This window comes from Fulmarus glacialis, unplaced genomic scaffold (genome assembly GCF_000690835.1).
Source record: "Fulmarus glacialis isolate BGI_N327 unplaced genomic scaffold, ASM69083v1 scaffold43134, whole genome shotgun sequence".
Taxonomy (NCBI): Eukaryota; Metazoa; Chordata; class Aves; order Procellariiformes; family Procellariidae; genus Fulmarus; species Fulmarus glacialis.
In genome coordinates, this window is record NW_009208233.1 from 4,204 (window position 1) to 23,376 (window position 19,173).

A 19,173-nucleotide genomic window follows, 5' to 3' on the forward strand; every position below is an offset into this window, starting at 1 on the left:
CAGCAGGATTTTATTGTAAAATGATCTGTCTGATGCTTGGCATTGATCACTTTTATTGCCTCTAGACACTTCTTAAAGTGATGAAGTGAGTTTGCTTGGCAAGTTTTCTGTGTATTAAGGTTGACTGATTAACGTATTTCTTGCAGTCTTTTTTCCCTTGCATTGTCTTTTTTACCTTTGAGACCTTACCCCCTCCACCCTGAGTTCCTGAAGATAATTGTTCATGATTCAGAAATTGCTTCGGGTACTTCCACAATGTTCCTTAGGGCATGTTTTAAGCTGTATCTCTTCTTTTACTGCTCTGGTTGGCATTCTTTTTGCTTTGTTAGTCATGACAAGAGATGCAATTTGGCCTGTTTTCTGAGAACTGAAGGAAGAAGGCATGGACTATTTTGCATAGTTAGTTATGTGTTCTATCCTTGTTAAGTCTAGATTTTTTTAATGTTTATTCTTGGTTCTTTTGTGTCTTGCTTTTTTAACTCCTTTCACATGATAGCCTTTCTAACTTCTCTGTACATACTCACACTTATTGTTTCCACTCCTTGTATGATTCTTGGATTTTTGAGATTATTTAATTGGCCCTGGTGCAGCTGTATTTCTTCTGCTATGTTTTTTCTGCTCAGGTGTTTTGCTGTAATTATATGTTTCATGTTTTCTTGCAGCTTGTCGTGTCCCCTGAGCTATTTCCCTCTGTAAAGGTTCTGCCTATTACTTTTCAGTATTTGAAGTCTGCTTCTTCAAAGTTAACTGTTCTGATTCTGCTGCATTTTCTTCCTTTTTCTTAGATCCTTTATCATGACCATTTTCATTCAAACATTTACCTGGACCATCTCTTAAAGGACCATCTCTTTAGGATGAGAGGAAATCGCCTCAAGTTGCGCCAAGGGAGGTTCAGACTGGACATTAGGAAAAAATTTCTTTACTGAAAGAGTGGTCAGGCCTTGGAACAGGCTGCCCAGGGAAGTGGTGGAGTCACCATCCCTGGAAGTATTTAAAAGACGTGTAGATGAGGCGCTTAGGGACATGGTTTAGTGGGCATGATAGTGTTGAGTTGATGGTTGGACTTGATGATCTTAGAGGTCTTTTCCAACCTTAATGATTCTATGATTCTATGATTATCTCTTCAAAAACTTAAGAGACATACATTTTTCATCTACAATACCACATCCCTTTTCTCTACTTGTCTTTCTGAACCAATCAGTCACATACCATTGATCCAGTGGCTTATATTGCCTACTCTGTGGTTGGAATGATGGGTCTGATGGCAACATATTTTATTTTTTTGTGCATTTCTATTTTGATGTCATGGGTTGCTTCAGTGTTTTCTGTGCTCTTGGCAGTGATCTTCTAGCATTCACATTGCTTTGCTATTCTTATAACCAGTGGTCTGTTGTCAGCTATTCCTTGGTGAGCTTACAAAGGACATCCTAAGAATCTTTTTGGGTGTCTTATAGTCGCTATTTCTTTCTACCCCTTCTCTTCGCAAAAAGACAAATCAAACATTGATTGAGAGAGTCGGCCATGCGTTCACCCATAATAATTCGGACCTGGCTATTTATCAAGAATTTGGTCAAGACATCACCACAGTCCTTTCTTGTTCGCTTCTACACATTGTAGAATCCTTAGGGTCCTACCTCGCAGTCTGAGAGTCCATACCGCTTCTGTATGAGCTCAAATCTCCAGGTGTTCCTAATGTCACATTCATTTGTTCGTGTGGATATATTGATGCTGGGCAAAACCTTCACGCAGGAAGTAGCAGATCTTACTGTTCACTGGTAAGTTTTCTGAATGTGTGGGGATTTTGGTTTATCTGTGGGTTCCAATCAAACTTTGATGCATTTGTGTGGATGGGGCTTATGTATAAAGTTTCAAAGTGTTAGTTAGCCACAAGAATTATGGAGAACTAACATCAGAATAACTTAGTGCTAGTGCTCTTGTATGCTGATATATGTCAGCCTTTTTCTTCTACAGAAGTTTGTCCTTTTGAGATTTACTTCAATATCCTCTCTTTTAAAAACAGGCAGAGAAAGCTGTACATCAGAGAAAAGAACAGTCAAAGACTAAATGCCGCAAAGCTAGAAGGCGCCACATAAATTTGGTAGCAGAGTTTAATCGCAGGCAAAGAAAGAATATTTGGCTGGAAACGCATATTTGGCATGCAAAGAGATTTCATATGGTAAAGAAATGGGGATACTGTTTAGGAGATAGCCCTACAGAGAAGAGCTACAGGGCTTGTTACCGAGCCATGACAAAACACTGCCTTCTTCAGGTACTACATTTACATCTTTTTTTATTTGTTTTCTTCATTATTTTGCCAAGGTGAATCAACTCCTCAGTTATAATGAATATTTATGTCTTTTTGAACTACTGTTGTGTCAGCTGTTAATAACTGCTAAGTATGAAATGAGTGATTTCATAATTGTAATGAAGGGTGGTGAGTGTCAGAGAGAACAAGATGAACCTTTAGAAGAGCCTTATGGTAACTGTGACCGAAATACTGCATCTTCAGTCTTCTCAAGAGCTAAGAGACTCAGTGAATCCCTGCATCATCTTCCTGAGCAGGATGCTATTGAAGACAGGAGCTTTGTTCCATGTCATTTTTGGTCTGTTGGTTTGAGAGGCAGGTTGGCCCTCAAATGAGAAGTGCCTGACAGCTCTCCTATAACTAACAATTTTAAGTTAAAAAAGAAAACTCATTTCTCTTTGACACAAATTTTAGTGAATGAAAAATTACTACTTCAGTGTAAATTGTGAAGCTCTGTCTGGTCCTTCCTTGCCAGGCTCACTTTCAAGAGTTATTCTCACTTTACCACTATCCTTTTGTTTCAGGACTTATCATATTATTGTTGCCTGGAGTTGACTGGTAAAGAGAATGAGCTTCTGAAGCAACTTGCTCGAATATGTAGCATTGACACAGGTAAATTTTATATAGTTCAAAATAAAGTTAAGTTTCTGAATAGCCTGAAGGATGACCCATCCTTTTCCTTTTTTACTATTCTACCTATCTCAATAGTAGTAACAGAATTGATACTGAGTTGTGATTTTGGTTGAAAAACATAATTAAAATGTCTTATACTAGGACTAGACATTCTTGTTTTCAGTTGTTTATTAATAAACTAATTGTGATACGTGTTCTTTCTTTGATACTGTCCCAGCAGCCGGACTGAATTTCAATTTTTTCTTTTTTAAGCAAGAGATTATTTTGGTTTTCAATAAGTATCATCTTCTTTAGGATTAACATTTGAAGAGGCTTGTTGTCTGTCTGGAAAATTCGAGGGTTCCCTGAATCTTTACAGAGCAGATCGCTATCCTGAGGATATGCTTGGTCCTGTTACATTTATTTGGAAACCCAGGGATGGGTCTGAAAACAGACAGTTGTGGATCTGGACGCATCCAGCTCTCAAACAGGTATTTTGTTCTTTATAGTTGAACTCTGTTTTCTTTATGCATTGTACATTTTTAATGCTGAAGATACCTTCTGAAAAGTGTAGTAAAAGTGGATATAACACATGGCTTTAGGAATTAAAAGTGGAAGATTGTTTCTGCTCTATCAATATTTATATTCTGCAGCTTGTTTTTATAAAGCTTGTACTGAAGGAGCATGCCTCTGAGGTTTTTTTAGTGTTTGAGCTTATTAAAAGTTTTCTAGTGTCACTTGCTTCAGGATACATTTGCAATATGATGTTGCTTGATTCACATCATTCCCACTGGCACCCCCAACAGGCTAAGTTTGGTCTCATCACAGGTAATAATAACCTGATACTTAGCTATGAACTTAAAAAAAAAAAAAATTTTGTGCCTGGCAATTTTTCTTACATTAATTTGAGTGAGAATAAATTCTTAGCAACATTAATATTACTTTCAGCTCTTGATAGTAAGCCCTGGACTTCAGCAGAATGAAGTTTATTCCCTTAAATCCATATAGGAAAATAAAATAGTAGAGTGTAATTCTTAAAACTGTAGGTAAGCTTTACATGGCACTGCTTATCATCCTAATCCAAACTTTTCATTTTTCTTAAGGACATGCTGAGAGAGTTAAAAGCAGTTTTTCAGTGTTCAGAGCCTGAAGAAATCTATATTCCTGAGCCTATTACAACATCAATTCAAGAGGAAAAACAAATGGATGTTGTTCTGAGCCTTGGCAAGAAAAGAAAGAAGGAGGATAAAGAGGGAGAAAAAGCTGTGCCAGTGAAAAAAATAATTGGTGATGGCACTAGAGATCCACTCCAGTCTTACTCTTGGATCTCGCAGACTACTGGCGTTGTGATCAGGTTTGTTCATAGTAGAGTCAGAAACTGTGACCCTTAACCAGTTAATATAGCTGAATTCTGGCTTAACAGTACTGGGGAAAAAATTGTGTTGTACGATTGTACATTCACCTGCAATTTTCTTCTGTTTCAGTGATAGAACTATGGAGATTCTCAGATATCGGCTGATTGGCCCATTATCACACTCTGTCCTTACAGAGACCTTGAAAGCTGCTTCTCTCCAAACAGTAAGGAAATTGGCAGTTTGGATATTACTGTAATTTTGATAAGGTTTCTAGAATGTACAAGCTTGTTTTGCTAGAAAGAATCATAAACTAGCTAGCCTTACTTATTATAAAGGCTAACTTATGTATTTCTACTCTGTTAGCTTCTCTATATTGAGCCACTTGACTGATCTCAGAAAGAACCCCTATCTGGATGTTAAGTGGGGGTTGGAAGAAAATAGAGGCAATGGTGCGGTTGAGCAGGCTATGTAGTTTCTGCTGTAGTGATGTATTGTGCTGAGAGGTCCAGAATAATTAATATTCTCTTTGACAAACCATAGATCATGTTTCTCAAGCAATGAGCTAGAGCACCTAGAGCTAAAGGGCAAGACATGTAAGGTATAGAAAACGTCTGTGTTTTCAATCAAATATGCAGTTTCCCCAGATTTAGTATTTTGTCCACCTCTTGGCACATAGCATCACTGTGGTTTTAATGGGTTTTTTTTGTCTCTTGCAGCAAACATGACGAGGCCATGAAATCTCTGGCTTTCTATAAGAGATAATTAATGACAGAATTAGGAAGCATTGTGGATTGCTTTGTTTATTTTTGGAACACAGGTTAAACTGAACAGCTTATTGGGGATTACTGTAAGGTGGAGTATAGGAATAGACTGCATCAGGAAAAAATTATTTTGGTTTGAAACTTGAAGAGGAAGAAAGCAACCATAATGATTAAGGCAAACTGAGAGTGAATTCATACTGATAGAAAATACTGAATGACCACGTGAGTTTAATTAAATGTGTTGTTTTCCAGGAGATGGCAGATTCAGAGACAGAACTGAATAACTGGTGGGTGGAAAACTGCAAGGACTCTGAAAAAGTATCTCTTCATCAACGTCAAAGTGCTATCTTTGAGCTATTAGAAGGTATTTGGGCATGTGGGTGCTATGGGAAGAAGGGGAAACTCTTAAACTCTAGTGGTCAAAACTGGCATGCTAATAAGTTGACTTCAATTTGGAAATGCTTATTTTTCGCTTGATCAAGAGAGTGATGCCCTTGAGCTTGTGCTTAGGTAATTACCGTGGCATGTCAAAGATTTGAGAAATGTTACATTAACTTCTTTTAAGGGAATGTTAATCCTCCATGTAGTCCAAACTCTTAAGAGCTAAACTGAATCTTGTTTCTTATCTTCATCAACTTAGATTTGAGATTGCTGGTGGGATATACAGTCTGACGTATACACTCACTCTCCTCCCCCATACACACCAAATTAAGGCAATAAGTTGTACAATACCTCCACAGATAAAATGGTAGGCTCCTACCCAAAGTGAAAGTATTATACTTTGTTTTATATATTTTTGTTTCTAATGAACAGTTGTATATTTGGCTGAGTTGTAAAGTACCATAAAGTTAACAACATCTCCTCACTTTCTAGCACTGAAGCAGGTAAGGAACTGGCTTTGGTAGATCTCACACTATACTCAAGCTATCCAATGTGAGGCAGTTAAGCAGAGGTAAAACTTTTAAAAAACATTTTTTAATTTCCTTTCTCTGGAAGACAAGTATAAAACAAAGGTTGTTTGTTCTTTAAGAGATGTGTCAAATGCAAAGGATGAATTGAGTCTGTAAGTTGTGAGAGTGACCTCACTTCTATGCTAAGCATCAATGTAATTGCAAACTAAGTCTTACGGTGCTATTATCGTCTTTTGTTATTGGACATTTAACAAGCATTGGTGAGTTTTCAAAACATGTTAAATTGAGTACTCTGGGTTGCTTCTCTGGCTTACAGTGGTGTCACATCCCTGCAGGCAAAAATGTGCAACATAGTAGTGCAGAAAAAGATCACAACTTAATTGGTGGTTTCATGGCAGTGTTCATCTGTGTATTTTTAAAGGGATAAGTTCACCATCAGAAATGCCACCAGGTACAATACTGGGCCTCACTGTTGGAGATCCTCGAGTCAATTTGCCAAAAAAGAAGACAAAAGCCATGCCAGACTTTGAAAAATACCAAGGTAAAATGCCTTGCTTATATTATGCTTCTCCTGGAACTGCCAAAGGCAAGAGATTCAGTTTCTCTCTACACTTTTGTTTTCATTTACTATCATCTTCTACTGATTGTCTCTTGCTGTTTTCCTCTAGCATTCGATTTCAGAATGTTTCCTTTCCCTTTCCACAGCTCCTGGCAGAACAGAGACAGCTTGAAAGTTGCATAGGTTTTAGAACAGCAATTGTGAGGGAGGGACATGCACCAAAGCTGGTCTTGTGCTCAGTGGAAGCCTCTGTCTGACCATACAGATGATCCAGGTTCGAATCCTGGCAAGGCCAACCAGGTGCTAAAAGCTACTTAGTAAGTTTCTGCTTGGTGTTTGGTCTTCCTGACACTGTTTATCTCTCCAAGAAGATATCTGCTGTTTCTGGTTTGTAGTCCTACAATGATGAAAGTTGCAATTCCACTGAAAAAAAAGAAAAATTACCATTGCAAGATTAGCATTTCAGATGTCCAAGATGTTGGTTATGTTAAAAAATGAAAGATGCAAGCGTAACTTCTAAAGCTTTTATTTCAGTGCTGACTTACACAACATTTCAGTGCAAAATTCAAATTCATTTGGATTTGAATGTCCTTGGAAAATGTGCAAGAGCATATACAGTATACAACGGGATTTGTGTACAGTGCTGTGTAGGTATTTCCAATTAGGTTGACTGGACGCAGACTGCCTCACCTAATATGAGAAACATAATAGCCAGCTAGCAAACAGTAGCAAGTAGGACAAGTTGAAGGTTCCAGACACTTGAAAATACTTCATTTCCTTGGTGGTGTGTTTGCAAGATGCTAGAATAATCTAGCCTTACCTTTCACTTAAATCGGGTTGAACACCTATTTCAGTTACTGTCTTTTAGTTCTCTGCACAACACTCTGTTATTTGTATTTTCTTACATCCTCCTATTCTGCCCTCTGTATCTAGAATACCCTTTCTCCTGTTAATTAGTTCTGCTCAGCTAACTTTCTCATCATTAATGTTCCTCTTGGAAATGCTGCAGCATGACTTTGGTTCCTTCCTAAATCGGGTTGAACACCTATTTCAGTTACTGTCTTTTAGTTCTCTGCACAACACTCTGTTATTTGTATTTTCTTACATCCTCCTATTCTGCCCTCTGTATCTAGAATACCCTTTCTCCTGTTAATTAGTTCTGCTCAGCTAACTTTCTCATCATTAATGTTCCTCTTGGAAATGCTGCAGCATGACTTTGGTTCCTTCCTGAGCACTTGTTTACAGATACTGGTTTGAACTGGTAGAGGAGTTGCAACTGCAAGAAGTAATTCGGCTCCCTTCATTTTGCTTGTCATGTCTGTGAAGATATGTTCAAGAAGGCAAGATCAGCAGAAGGCATCTAGGCGTGGGAAATGTCTCATAGTAGTTTCTCTCCCACTGCCAGAGCTGGTTGTCCCTCAGGAAGGAGGGCCATAGTAAAGAGGTAATGATGTAAGATAGGGAGTCAAGAGGAAGAAGATACCTATGCCTTTTTTCCTTTGGCTGGCTAGAAATGGCCATCTTCAAGATCTTTCTACTTGGGGTTATCCTTCACTTGCAAAAAATCTTTTAAACAACAAACGTTCAGAAAATCTGGTGTTGCTTTCTGGTTCCTTTCTGAGTGGTTTTTTGTTTCATCATGAACTTAAAACTGCATCTGCCCTCTCTGACTTTTAGTCAGGAGCGGGAGAAGGTCCTTGATCAGCTAGCAAGGAAAGGTAAAGTGCATGATACCTTCTAATACCTGCTAAAGGACTTGATGTTACACAAGCTCGCCACTACTAAATAAGTTGAGTAGGCAGAATGATGAAAGAAGACATACAATACAGCTGTCTTCTAGTAGAAAATCAAAAGGATATCATGGTAAGGGAGTAGGAAAGGAGAGACCAGCCCTCCTACAAGAAACTCTTAAGGAGAGAATATGGGGGACTAATGGTTCAATTCCATGTTTCCCACCTGAGTAACTTCCTAACTTTGTGTGGGAGGAGTTAATGGATCATTCACAATCTCCTGCATACCTTTTACATGTGCAGTGGGGGAATCCTATGGCATGGTAGTTCATCTCTCCTACCTGAGAAACTCAAGACTGAGGTCTAACTGCCACTCCCCTGTCTCCCTCATTGACTATTCCTAGGTGTTAGTTGGAAAGAGAGGCTATTGTTACTCTCCAAAGACTGTTGTTCCTAACCTAATTTTGTAGTTGGCTATGTGATAGCTACTACCTGTGCTATATCTCTGCCTTAATGTGTCTCCTTGTTCAAGTAGTTAAAAGCAGAGAAGTTACATTTTTTAAATACTTCTAGAAAATTAATCCATGTTAGGTTAAGCTCAGATACTTTTATAATTTTCTAATCAGGGGAAGGCATTCAAGTGCATTTAATTCTTGGTGGTTTTGAAAGAAAAAGTGAAGTTGCATACGTATTAATAAAAGGAAGCCTAGACATAATCAGTTATTGTGCAGAATGCCTTTTGTGCCTAATCTGTTCTCTCTATGCAAGCATCATGCTTTCTTGCCACTATTTGCTGTTTCAGGACCCATTATAAGACCTTCCTGAATTCTATCAGCTTAGTTTGTAATCTCCTTGGAGCGTGGAGTCTTGTTGCATATTTCACTGCCTCTATACACCAATTAGATTTATTCCTTTTTCTTATAAGCCTTGATTGCCTGGCACGTTTGCAGGAGTTAAAAAATCAGTTAAATATATGCAGGAGAACCTATTGAAGGCCACTCAGTGCAAAAGGATCACCTCTAACTGAAGAAGTCTATAAGCCACAAGTGGCTAGGAATTGGCAGAGTGAGGAAGCTACATACTGATTCTAGTGTTGTACTCTTCCCCAGGACCCTGTTATTGGCCATACTTGGAGTCAGATTACAGAAATATCCAGCAAGAATTTAATCAAAAGCAACATGTTGCCAAAGATTATTCTAGTTTGATTTAGCACTTTTGCCAGCATTTTTCCAACCAGTTCTGTCCCCTCATTCTACTGGTTCTTTTGCCAAGAGTGACCTAGGAATGGAGACTATCCTCCTCTTCAATTTTTTGAAGGGCAATTTGTTTAACCAAAAAAAGGAAGGAATACTATTTAAGATTGAAATGGCATTGTGTATGTTAGCAGATTCTGTATGTGCTTTAGCCTCTCTTGTTCTTTAACGTTGTATAAAAGCTAACTGATTTTCTTTACTAATCTAAAGATGCATTGTTTGTCAAATGAGTGAATAGTTTAGGTAAGTTACAGCCATCATCTTTGCCTGTGGATTGTCATACATGCAATCTGTGAAATGATACACATCTGTCCATATCCCTTTTTTTTTCAAAATGCTGTTCTAAGATATGTTTGTGAGTGACATGCTAACAAATCAAAGGTAATTTCATTCTTTCCCAGTTACTCTCACTCCTGAATGCATATGCATGTGTGCAAGCTCTGTGTTATAGACACATGCTGATGAGATTTAGTCAAAGAACTGTCCTCATTTCTTCAGGCTGGGGGAGAGAAAGTTTGTGAATAAATTACTTTTCACTGCCTTCTCAGCAGGTTTATGCCTTCTGGAAGTCAAGACTCCCAGTAAGCAGTCAGTGCTTATATGGCTGCAAATTAGTGCTGTTCTTTTCTCTGTTTTAAAGTATGCTTCCGACATTTTGATATGCTTTTACTGTCTTCTATGGGAGAATACAAATTCCACTGCCTTAAAAACTGCTAAACATGGAGTATGGTGGAGCTTTTAAACAATAGTGAATGAGATGCATAGAAGGAGAATGCATCATGAAAGATAAGTGAGCTAAAATTCCTTCTGCAGACACAGAGTCTGAGTCCTTGCCTGTAAGCGCACCTCTTGCAGAGGTTTAGGTATCTGGCATCAGTTGTCCTGGTACCACATACCTCTAGGTATATATGGCTCTGAAACTGCTCCCTAGCAGTGCTTATATTTTTGCTTTTTCTGCTCTTTCCTCACAGAGGGAAGGAAAAATTTCAAATAGAAGCACTCTTACTCTTAGGCCTGTCTTCTAAGACTGTTAAGATAATCAGCTACACAAATCAGAACAACAGCTTGAAATGGAACAAAACTTTCCTCTATCTGCCTGTATTGTCTAAGCACCAACCATTGACACCAGCAGAAGTAGATAATGTGCTGATTGTTGCTGAACTTTGTGCGCTTGGTAATACAACTCCGTATTTCCTATACTAGCTCTAACATCTTACTTCCACTATCATCAGCAACTTATACATCAGTAGGGTTATTTCCCCAGCAATCTTAAAATGTGGACTGAAGAAAACAGGAGAGAGGTAAGAAATAAAGAGAACTGGTGTGAGAATTTGGGATTATGATTTGAATTATAGTATGTTTAGCAGAGAGATTAAATTCTCCAATTTCAGTGGGGATCAAGGAGAAAGAATGTACCAAGTTAGAGAAGGATATTTTAGGGTGGTGAGGGGGATATTGGATGGACTGTGGTGATGGAAAGAGACTGACTTAAAAGGGCTTTCTAAAGTAGAAAAAAAAAATACTCATGCCATTATAGGATATAGGAATTGTAAAGAACTCCAAGAATATGACAGGGATAGGCTGCCTAAACTGTGGTAATAGAAAGAAGTGGTTAAAAAAAATTCAGAGAAAGTTACAGTGAATAATTTACAGTTGAAGGAACTAGAACAAGTTGAAATAATTTAACATAAAGAGATTCTGGTGTTCACGACTGTACAGAAGATGGAACAGTCACTTTCCTTACCTTATGTTTGCTTGTAATTATGTGCCCTTCCCCCTTGGTTATCTGTAAGTCAGGAAGGAATTCCCCACCACCATTACACACAGTTTTGTTGCTGTGTTTTTCTCCTTCCTTTGAGGCATTGATATTTGCTGTATCTCCAGACAGAATGTGCTTTGTCTCTAGGAGTATTGAGCTCAGGTTCCTGTCCTTAATTTTTGGTCTGAGAAGGAATTCTTCTGGCTTAATTGTCAGGGAACTGGCAAGGATTTCCTTTTTAGTTGTATCGTTCTTAATTTGAAGGAATGTCACCCTAATCCGATAATTTCTTTAGTATTTTTTCCTCTCACGTAAGTGTAACTCATCAGCAAGAATGCATAGCAAGCATCAGCTTAATAACACCATCAAACTGTCAGGAGTGCTGCCGTATTTAATATTTCTTTCGAAGGATTTTGCAACTCTTAATAATGGGGACATCTTAAAGATTATAGGTTTTAAATAAATAATTGTTGCAATTATGTTTGGCAGTACCTATTTTATTGTTAGTACCACTGAATAACCCATATCTTCTGTGCTCAAAGTCTTTGTCAACATTAACTGGAAAAATTAGCTGAATCTTCTTTTGAAAGACTAAAGTGATATAAAAAACAAAACAAAACCCAACATATTATATTCCTTTAATATGTAAGACCTTGTAGATGACAAAATGAGCACAGTCCCTGTAAGTTTTAGTCACAGAACTATTAATAGGTTCATCGTATTGTTTATTGGTAAGAATTATTTTACTTAAAATATGGATCAGCATGCATTACATACTGTACACTGAAGGCTTTTAATCCATAGATCACTAAAGGTAGGTATACATTTTCTCTGCTTTGGTTAGATTGACGAGCTGAAGAAGAGAGAGGTTATTTAATACCTGAATGATCAGTTTTAAAGCTAGAAGTGTTATTTATCTTCAGTAACGCACACAACTGTTGGTCTGTGCAGACATAAGCAAAGAATAGTCGCTTCCTTGAAGTGCAGAACCTGAAAAGATCCAGAGTGGGAAGCTAGTGCTAAATAAGTAGTTGCATACTAGTCATATCCATAAAAATATTTCCTGTATGTACATTTCTTAAAGGTCATCCTCGCTTCTCTTACAAGTTTACTTAGGCAGACTTATTTCAGGATTTGTAATGTTGCTTTTTCTGATTTTCACCAAACTTGTTGAGCTTCACACTCTGCCTGTGAAGCCAGATTCCAGAATATTAAAGGTGGCATGCTAAAGATGTAATTTACATTGCCAAAGGTGATGTCATTTGTAATAAGAAATGCCTATTTGTAAGAGAATGCCAGGTTAATGCTTGTAAAACTAACAGTTTATTTCATATTTTGTATTTGGAAAAACATGTGATAGTAAGATATTGCAGAAGCAGTGATACTTGTTAAGCTTTTAATAGTCTGTTTACTTAGTTATCTGTTCATTGTACTTATGATAGTGGAGTGGTTCTGGTAATTTGATACTCAAGCCACAAAATTTGTTTGAATTTTGTTTGAAGGTTCTCTTCTTTTGTAGATAATGATAAAGTTAGGCAGCTGTACCTGGAAGGTGTACCTGTAGACTGTGCTCACAGCTTTATCTGGGACCAGGACATCTGTAAGAACGTCACTGAAAATAAAATCTCAGAGCAGGTAACTAAGAAGGTGGATTGCCATGGAGAAAATGGCTAATGATCCATAGAGTCCATAGAGTGAGACTCTTGAAGCTTGTATAAGTCTAAGAGCAGTAGTTTCTTAATGTCATAGTATCCAGTTGCTGAGTTGAAGTGTTTATTTTATAGCCTTTGTGAAATGTTCTTGCACAACCATTGTTCATGATTCAATTAAAAGAAAGCTTTATTGGATTGTCTACAGGACTAAATAGTTGTAGGTTTATTTATCAGAAGGGTTTGGAATTGGATTTTCATACATCACCTTGACTCATGTGCAGCAGATAAAAGGGATGAAGTGGCACAGAGAGACTCTGGCCATTCACTCCTCAGTCATAACCGGGACAATTCTCCTGACAAAAGAATCACAGAAGTTGGGAGGAAATAAATCCCTCTGGTTCTGAACTGTAGCACACTGTGTTGTGGGCGTTCTGGGCAATACCTGCGATTTGCAGATAGCTTTAAATGTGCTGTTGGAGGTTTGAAAACTCCTATCTTGACATTTCCATTGGCAATGGAGGAGCAACCCATAAAATGCGTGGGTAAAATGGTGATTTAGTCACAAGAGGTGATAAACTTTCAGCACTGTTGTAATCAAAAAGAGAAAATATTTGTATGGCAGAAACATCTCTCTAAATATTCTCTTTATGAAAATTAGTTTTGTGCTCTTTCAAATTGGCTGCCATAGTGTAAAAAAAGCAGAGTACTTACAAAATACTACACTAGCGCATGACAGTTATCAGCACAATCTTTTTGTATATGACTGTTCTTCATGCTGTTGTGAATATAATGTTTACCTTATAAAATAGCTGATGCAGAAGGGACATGTGAAGAGGCAGTCTGATGGTCTGTTTTTTTATAAATGTATTCTTAATGTGGTACAATGAAATATAACAACTGGTGATTGACAAAGCCTTGGTGCCAGCATGCTTTATATGAAACTGTTACGTGACCAAATGTTCTTCCCATCTCCCTGGATGTAGTTCAGATTTGCTCTGTGTATTGACAGACTGGCTGAAAGCACCTGTTCGGTCTAGTCTTGTGCACAAATCTATAAATATCAAGCTGCAATACTTGTTTTTCCTCCTTCATCTGTACTGTACGTTTTTGCTCTGAGTTTCAGTACCTGCCCTCCATCAAGGTCTGTGGAAGTAAGAAGGGGAGAAAAAGGGTGCTTAATACTTTTTTCTAGAAACACTTTTTATGCCTCGATGAAGGTCAGTTCAAATGTGTAGCATATTACTAGTACATTTTTCCTAGTTATAAGCTCACCTCCTCTCTGTATCTCAGAAGGATATCTAGAAGAGGGAAAAATGGTTACTAACTTGTGGGAAATGTCTCCTCCTTCTCAGGATTTAAACCATATGAGAGCTCAATTACTGGTACCTGGATCACACCTTGATTTGGGTCCTTGTGAATCTAAGATTCCCATACTGTTGGTGCAGCAGCCAGGGAAAATGGCTGGAGAAGATCGACCAGGATGGGGGAGTGGCTGGGATCTCTATCTCCCAAAGGGCTGGGGCATGGCTTTCTGGATTCCTTTTGTAAGTGACTTTCATTGCAAATTGCAAATAAATATGACAAATTATATAATTTGATTCAAAATAATCAGTTTTAGAGAGTATACTTCACATTGTGTAACCAATTCACAATTACAGGATCAAAATCCCATGTTAAAAAAGGGTGTATGAACTGGTTGATGACAGAGGCTTGGTCTTAAAATCTTAAAAATAAACAATAGCTTTCCATATCTTCTGTTGGGTATAACTGTGCCCACATGGCAGTCTAAAGCAGGAAATCACAGTGGGGAATAAGGAGAGAAAGCTGATGCTATAGCTCTTCGGTTTTGTGTTTCTAAGGGCATATGTCTCTAAAGAGAAATCATTTGGTACCTGCTGCTAATCCATTTCCAGTTTGGCTATCTCCACCACTCTGTCAACAAATTGGTTGCCTCTGATTTGGGAGAGAGCTTGAAACACAAAGTTTGAGTTAAGCTTGAATACTTCTCTGATGCTGTTTGGAGCATCCTGCTTTGAATGTTTAGATGGCAGTTTTAATGTCTTTCTGCAGTTACATTTACGCTTTTGAATGTGCAGGGGGATGAATTGCAGTGATACCTATTGTACAGTTAAAATAAATTGGGCAGTGACTTTGTCAAAGTAATGTGACATTCTTTGCAACGTACAACATCAGAACCTGTGAAATTCTCTTCAGTTTTGTTGATAGTTTTTCAGAATTAAATTTAAAGATCATGACTAACGTTTTTGTTGAAATGAACTGTGTGAATCTAGAACTGTGAAAACCATACTTAAGTTTTTGGGGGTTTTTTTTGAAAGCTAAAGTGATAGACTTTCCCTTTTCTAAGGCAGTAGCTTCTGGAGCATTAATGGGTTATTTTCAGTTAGGAACCCAGAATCAGTACAAACATCGCTTTTTTGGGGTTTTGTTTTTTATAACAGATATATCGAGGGGTACGAGTCGGTGGCTTGCAAGAGGCTTCAAAGCATTCTGAATATCAAAGAACACCTTACACTCCAAATGATTTCCCAGACTGCCAGGCGGGAATGCAGTTTGCCAAAGAACTGGAAACCAGTCTTCTTGAAAAATTCAAACGGTAATGTTAACTTCAAAATTGATTGCAAGAATGAAAAAAATTAATGCTGCTTAAAATATTCCCTTAATTATCTGTTGTGTTCATTTAGACTTGGACTTTAGATCTTTCACTAGTGTTTTAAATCCTAATATTATAAAAAAGAAGAGAATCTTAGATGTATTTAACAGAAAAGCACTGCTAAACAGTGCATATAAATTAACTAAAACCTATTCCCAGAGCTATGCTCAGTTATAAGGCTGTAACAAGGCTGCATAACAATAAAATAAACAAAGCTATTTCAAGCTCCCTTAGCAGCAACTGAGGGAGGAGGTAGGAGAAGGCAAAGGCAGAGTATCAAAGTATGTACTAAGTGTTATAGAATGAAGTGAATGAAGAGGTATATTTCAATGTCTGCTTTTTAAACACTAGGTATTCTGAAGTTTGCCTTCATTTTCACTATAGTAAACACAGAACTCTTAACCATGAGTATGGGGTAGCTGTAAGTGTCCTCTGCACCAACTGGTGTTGGCTCCTGTTCCAGCTGGGAGGGGGAAGTAGGAGAAATTTAGAGGAGAAGGTGGTGGTGTCAGTCACAGTAGACAGAAATATCCAGCATGGCTGAAAGGGTATAGAAAGGGCTGAAAGGGTGGCAGTGTTGTCTAGAAGTATAACTTTAAAATTCTTGCTCAATGGAATTACAAAGGGAATGCACAGTTAACTTTCTGTTCTAAATACTTGGGTTTGAAAACAGAAAACATCATTAGACCAGCAGGACAAAATAGACAGTTAGCCTTTTGAAGTGCTAGGGACTGAATAAGGGCCCAGGAAACAAATATTCTTACCTACTTGATTTATCATTTAGACGTCCACCTGCAAAAAGGGCAAATTACGTCAAGCTGGGCACTCTGTCCCCTTTTGTCTGTCCTTGGGGGCAGCTGACGAAGAACTGGGAAGGAAGAATGAAAGCTTCGGGAGGATTTGTACATCCTTCTTCCCCACACCCTGAGGGCTGTGCAACTGAAGGGCACAGCTTTTGTGACCCCAAAGCAGAAGTGGTCAAAGAAGCTTCCCCTGAGACTGATGAGGTAGAGGAGACCATGGAAATAACAAGCTCTGAAGGTGTTCTAAAGACAGGAACCCAAGATTTTGGTGAGAGAGATGAAACTATGGCAACAAGTGACTTTATTGTTCTCAGGTATGTCAAAATGATACACACGTGAGGTGTTATTTCTTTATTGGGAATTACTGAATTGGGGAAAGGAAGAGCTCAGCGTTGATTATTAAGATGAGAGAACTATTCAATCCAAATACAGTGAGGAGATTAAATAGTTTTGTTGTGGATCAGAATTTGCTGTTGAGTGGAAGTCTTTCTCCTGCTTTTCCCCAGCAAACTTGGTGACTAGTTGAAGTAAATTTCTTAAATTATCTTAAATTTAACACTCTTTTGAGTTTAGTGTGTTCTTGGAGTTGGCATATTCTGTCTGCTTCCAGGTGGATGAACCTTTTAGAGGCTCATATTTGTGATTTTAAAACTGGTGCTGTGTAAATCAGCTTGCATTCTCTTTTCTCATACATCATCACAGGTGGTTCTTGCACTACTTAATAAGGTCTATAATGAAAATAGAGAATCCCCTGCATTCCAGTGCAACGCAGGAGGGCAGCAACAGTGTTTGGAAAGTGTCTGAATGCAGGTCTTTCATTTTTGTGTAGTTATCAGGGGAACAAAACATTGGCAGTTCTGGACTGCCTTAATGTCACTGAAGGTTTTAGGGCATTTGTGATTTAAAAAGTTTTGGGGGTTTTAACAAGTAATATCTCCTTCTGAAGAAATAGCCTCACACATTAATTCCACTCACCCATGTTCTTTTTGTGCTCAGAGTGGTACAAATACCAGCTTGGAAGGTTGCAGAAAGCCCCAGGGCTTTTTTTAATCATGCAAATATGCAGGGCACTGGATTTTTGTTGTACTACTTGTTAATAACTATCCTTGATGTTTATTTTATAAAATTTTTAATAGGAGCGAGAAACTACTAATGCAGTTATCAGCCTGGTGCTATCCCACTGCTGGAAAAGATCGGCGAGTCCGCCTTATTTCTCGACTGGGACAGAAGGAAATGACTGAAGATATCTTTTTGCCAATCTTGATGAACTATCCAAGGGCTCTTGTATGGGTCAACTTGTCTCTCTTGAGAAAGGGGAACCCTGAATTACATGCCATGATTTGCATCCCAACAGAAGATGACTTGCTGCATCTAAGCAAAGACAAACTCTTCTGTGGTCCTCAAGAACCCAAACATCGTGACATATTCAAGCACAAGGTACAGAAGCTAAAAGAGGAGAAGAAGAAGAAGAAGAAAAAAGATAAGGCTCTAGAAAGTGACTCCCCGAGCGTTCCAGATAAAGAAACCACTGAGGAGCATGAAGACCTCATTCTTGGTCTTTGGTCAGATGCTCTCCCAGATGTTACTTCCCACTGCTCCAGAACTCTCTTGGGATATGTCACTCGAGGGGATTTTTCATTGGCTGCGGGCTGTGGAGAAGCACTGGGTTTTGTTAGCTTGACAGGGTTACTTTATATGTTACACAACCAGCCAGCAGATAAAAAAGGGCTTGTTTTGTTAAGAACTCCAGCATCTTTACAGTACAGATTTGCAAGACTTAATATTGAGGTTTAAGTATCATTGCAATGCAGCAGAATGCCAAAAATACCAAAGAATGTCTGTTCTGTGGCCTTTCTGATATGTTTCAGATTTGAAGTGATTCTGAGCCCCAACATCATCTTGAGGATTATGAAATAATTAAAAAGCTTTGTAGTATTATTCATGAAAATAACTAATGCATAAACAGACCTAATATTACTTTTGATGTCTGCATTGCTCAAGATTTCTGACAGTAATGCATCCATCATCATGATCTTTATCTCTAAAGAAGCGTATTGTTCATTTTTCACCTCAGAGCAGCGGATGCTGGAACAATACACAGAAAATCATTATTTTCTTTCCAGAAATCTTTTGGTCAGATGGATTGTAACTTTCCAGTGCATTTGTTCACATGTAAGTGCATGCTATCTGGACCAGTGTACATAGCAAGTCGGTTTTCCCAGTTCTTCGTGTCTGAATGCATGTGGCTGCAGTGGAACAGAGCTAAGTAGACAAATTTATTAAGAAAGCAGAAGGGTACGTACTTTGGTGGAAAAGCTCTGTGCTTAAATGAAATGCAAATAAAATATAGCCCAGCTATATAATTTTGAATTATAGCAACTGGAGCTCTTAAATTGGAATGCATCTCAGTCTCTCTCTCTCTTCTGAGAGAGAAAACTCAGTCTTTTAAAAGGTAGTAAGCCTTTCAGATGCAAATTGCTGTTGGTGGGTCAGCGTTGTGGTTTTTTTTTTCCCGTTAATAATAGGGGATATTTTGGTTCCTTAAAACACGAGGTTATTTTTGTATGGAGGAGGGATGAGGGGAAAGGGTGTTTGATTTGACTGGGGCAGTGTGGGTTGGTTGGTTGGTTTTGGTGTTTTGTTGGGGTTTTTTTTAATGATAGCCTTAAGCTTCTAGCCATTCTTGAGTTAAGCAGCTTGAAAATGAGTTTACAGTAATACACAGTAGTTCGGTAGCAGCATGGTAAAAATATATGCCAGTTGGTAAAATTACTCTGAAATGATCATGTACAAATAAAAATC

At 38.1% G+C, this 19,173-nt stretch overlaps 1 protein-coding gene across 1 annotated transcript in view; it reads left to right on the forward strand.

The window, feature by feature from the left end:
* The window catches only part of POP1 (processing of precursor 1, ribonuclease P/MRP subunit (S. cerevisiae)), a gene marked incomplete at its 5' end in the record, with an annotated part of 19,872 nt that extends 1,699 nt beyond the window's left edge, over window positions 1-18,173 (forward strand). The window contains 12 exons of the mRNA XM_009576403.1: window positions 2,021-2,269; window positions 2,830-2,917; window positions 3,233-3,408; window positions 4,021-4,271; window positions 4,402-4,495; window positions 5,286-5,397; window positions 6,366-6,485; window positions 12,765-12,880; window positions 14,250-14,441; window positions 15,357-15,511; window positions 16,353-16,685; window positions 17,508-18,173. Coding sequence (XP_009574698.1) covers window positions 2,021-2,269; window positions 2,830-2,917; window positions 3,233-3,408; window positions 4,021-4,271; window positions 4,402-4,495; window positions 5,286-5,397; window positions 6,366-6,485; window positions 12,765-12,880; window positions 14,250-14,441; window positions 15,357-15,511; window positions 16,353-16,685; window positions 17,508-18,165 — 2,544 coding nt within the window. The remainder of the gene's footprint in view (window positions 1-2,020; window positions 2,270-2,829; window positions 2,918-3,232; window positions 3,409-4,020; window positions 4,272-4,401; window positions 4,496-5,285; window positions 5,398-6,365; window positions 6,486-12,764; window positions 12,881-14,249; window positions 14,442-15,356; window positions 15,512-16,352; window positions 16,686-17,507) is intronic.
* Window positions 18,174-19,173: the final 1,000 nt, after the last annotated feature.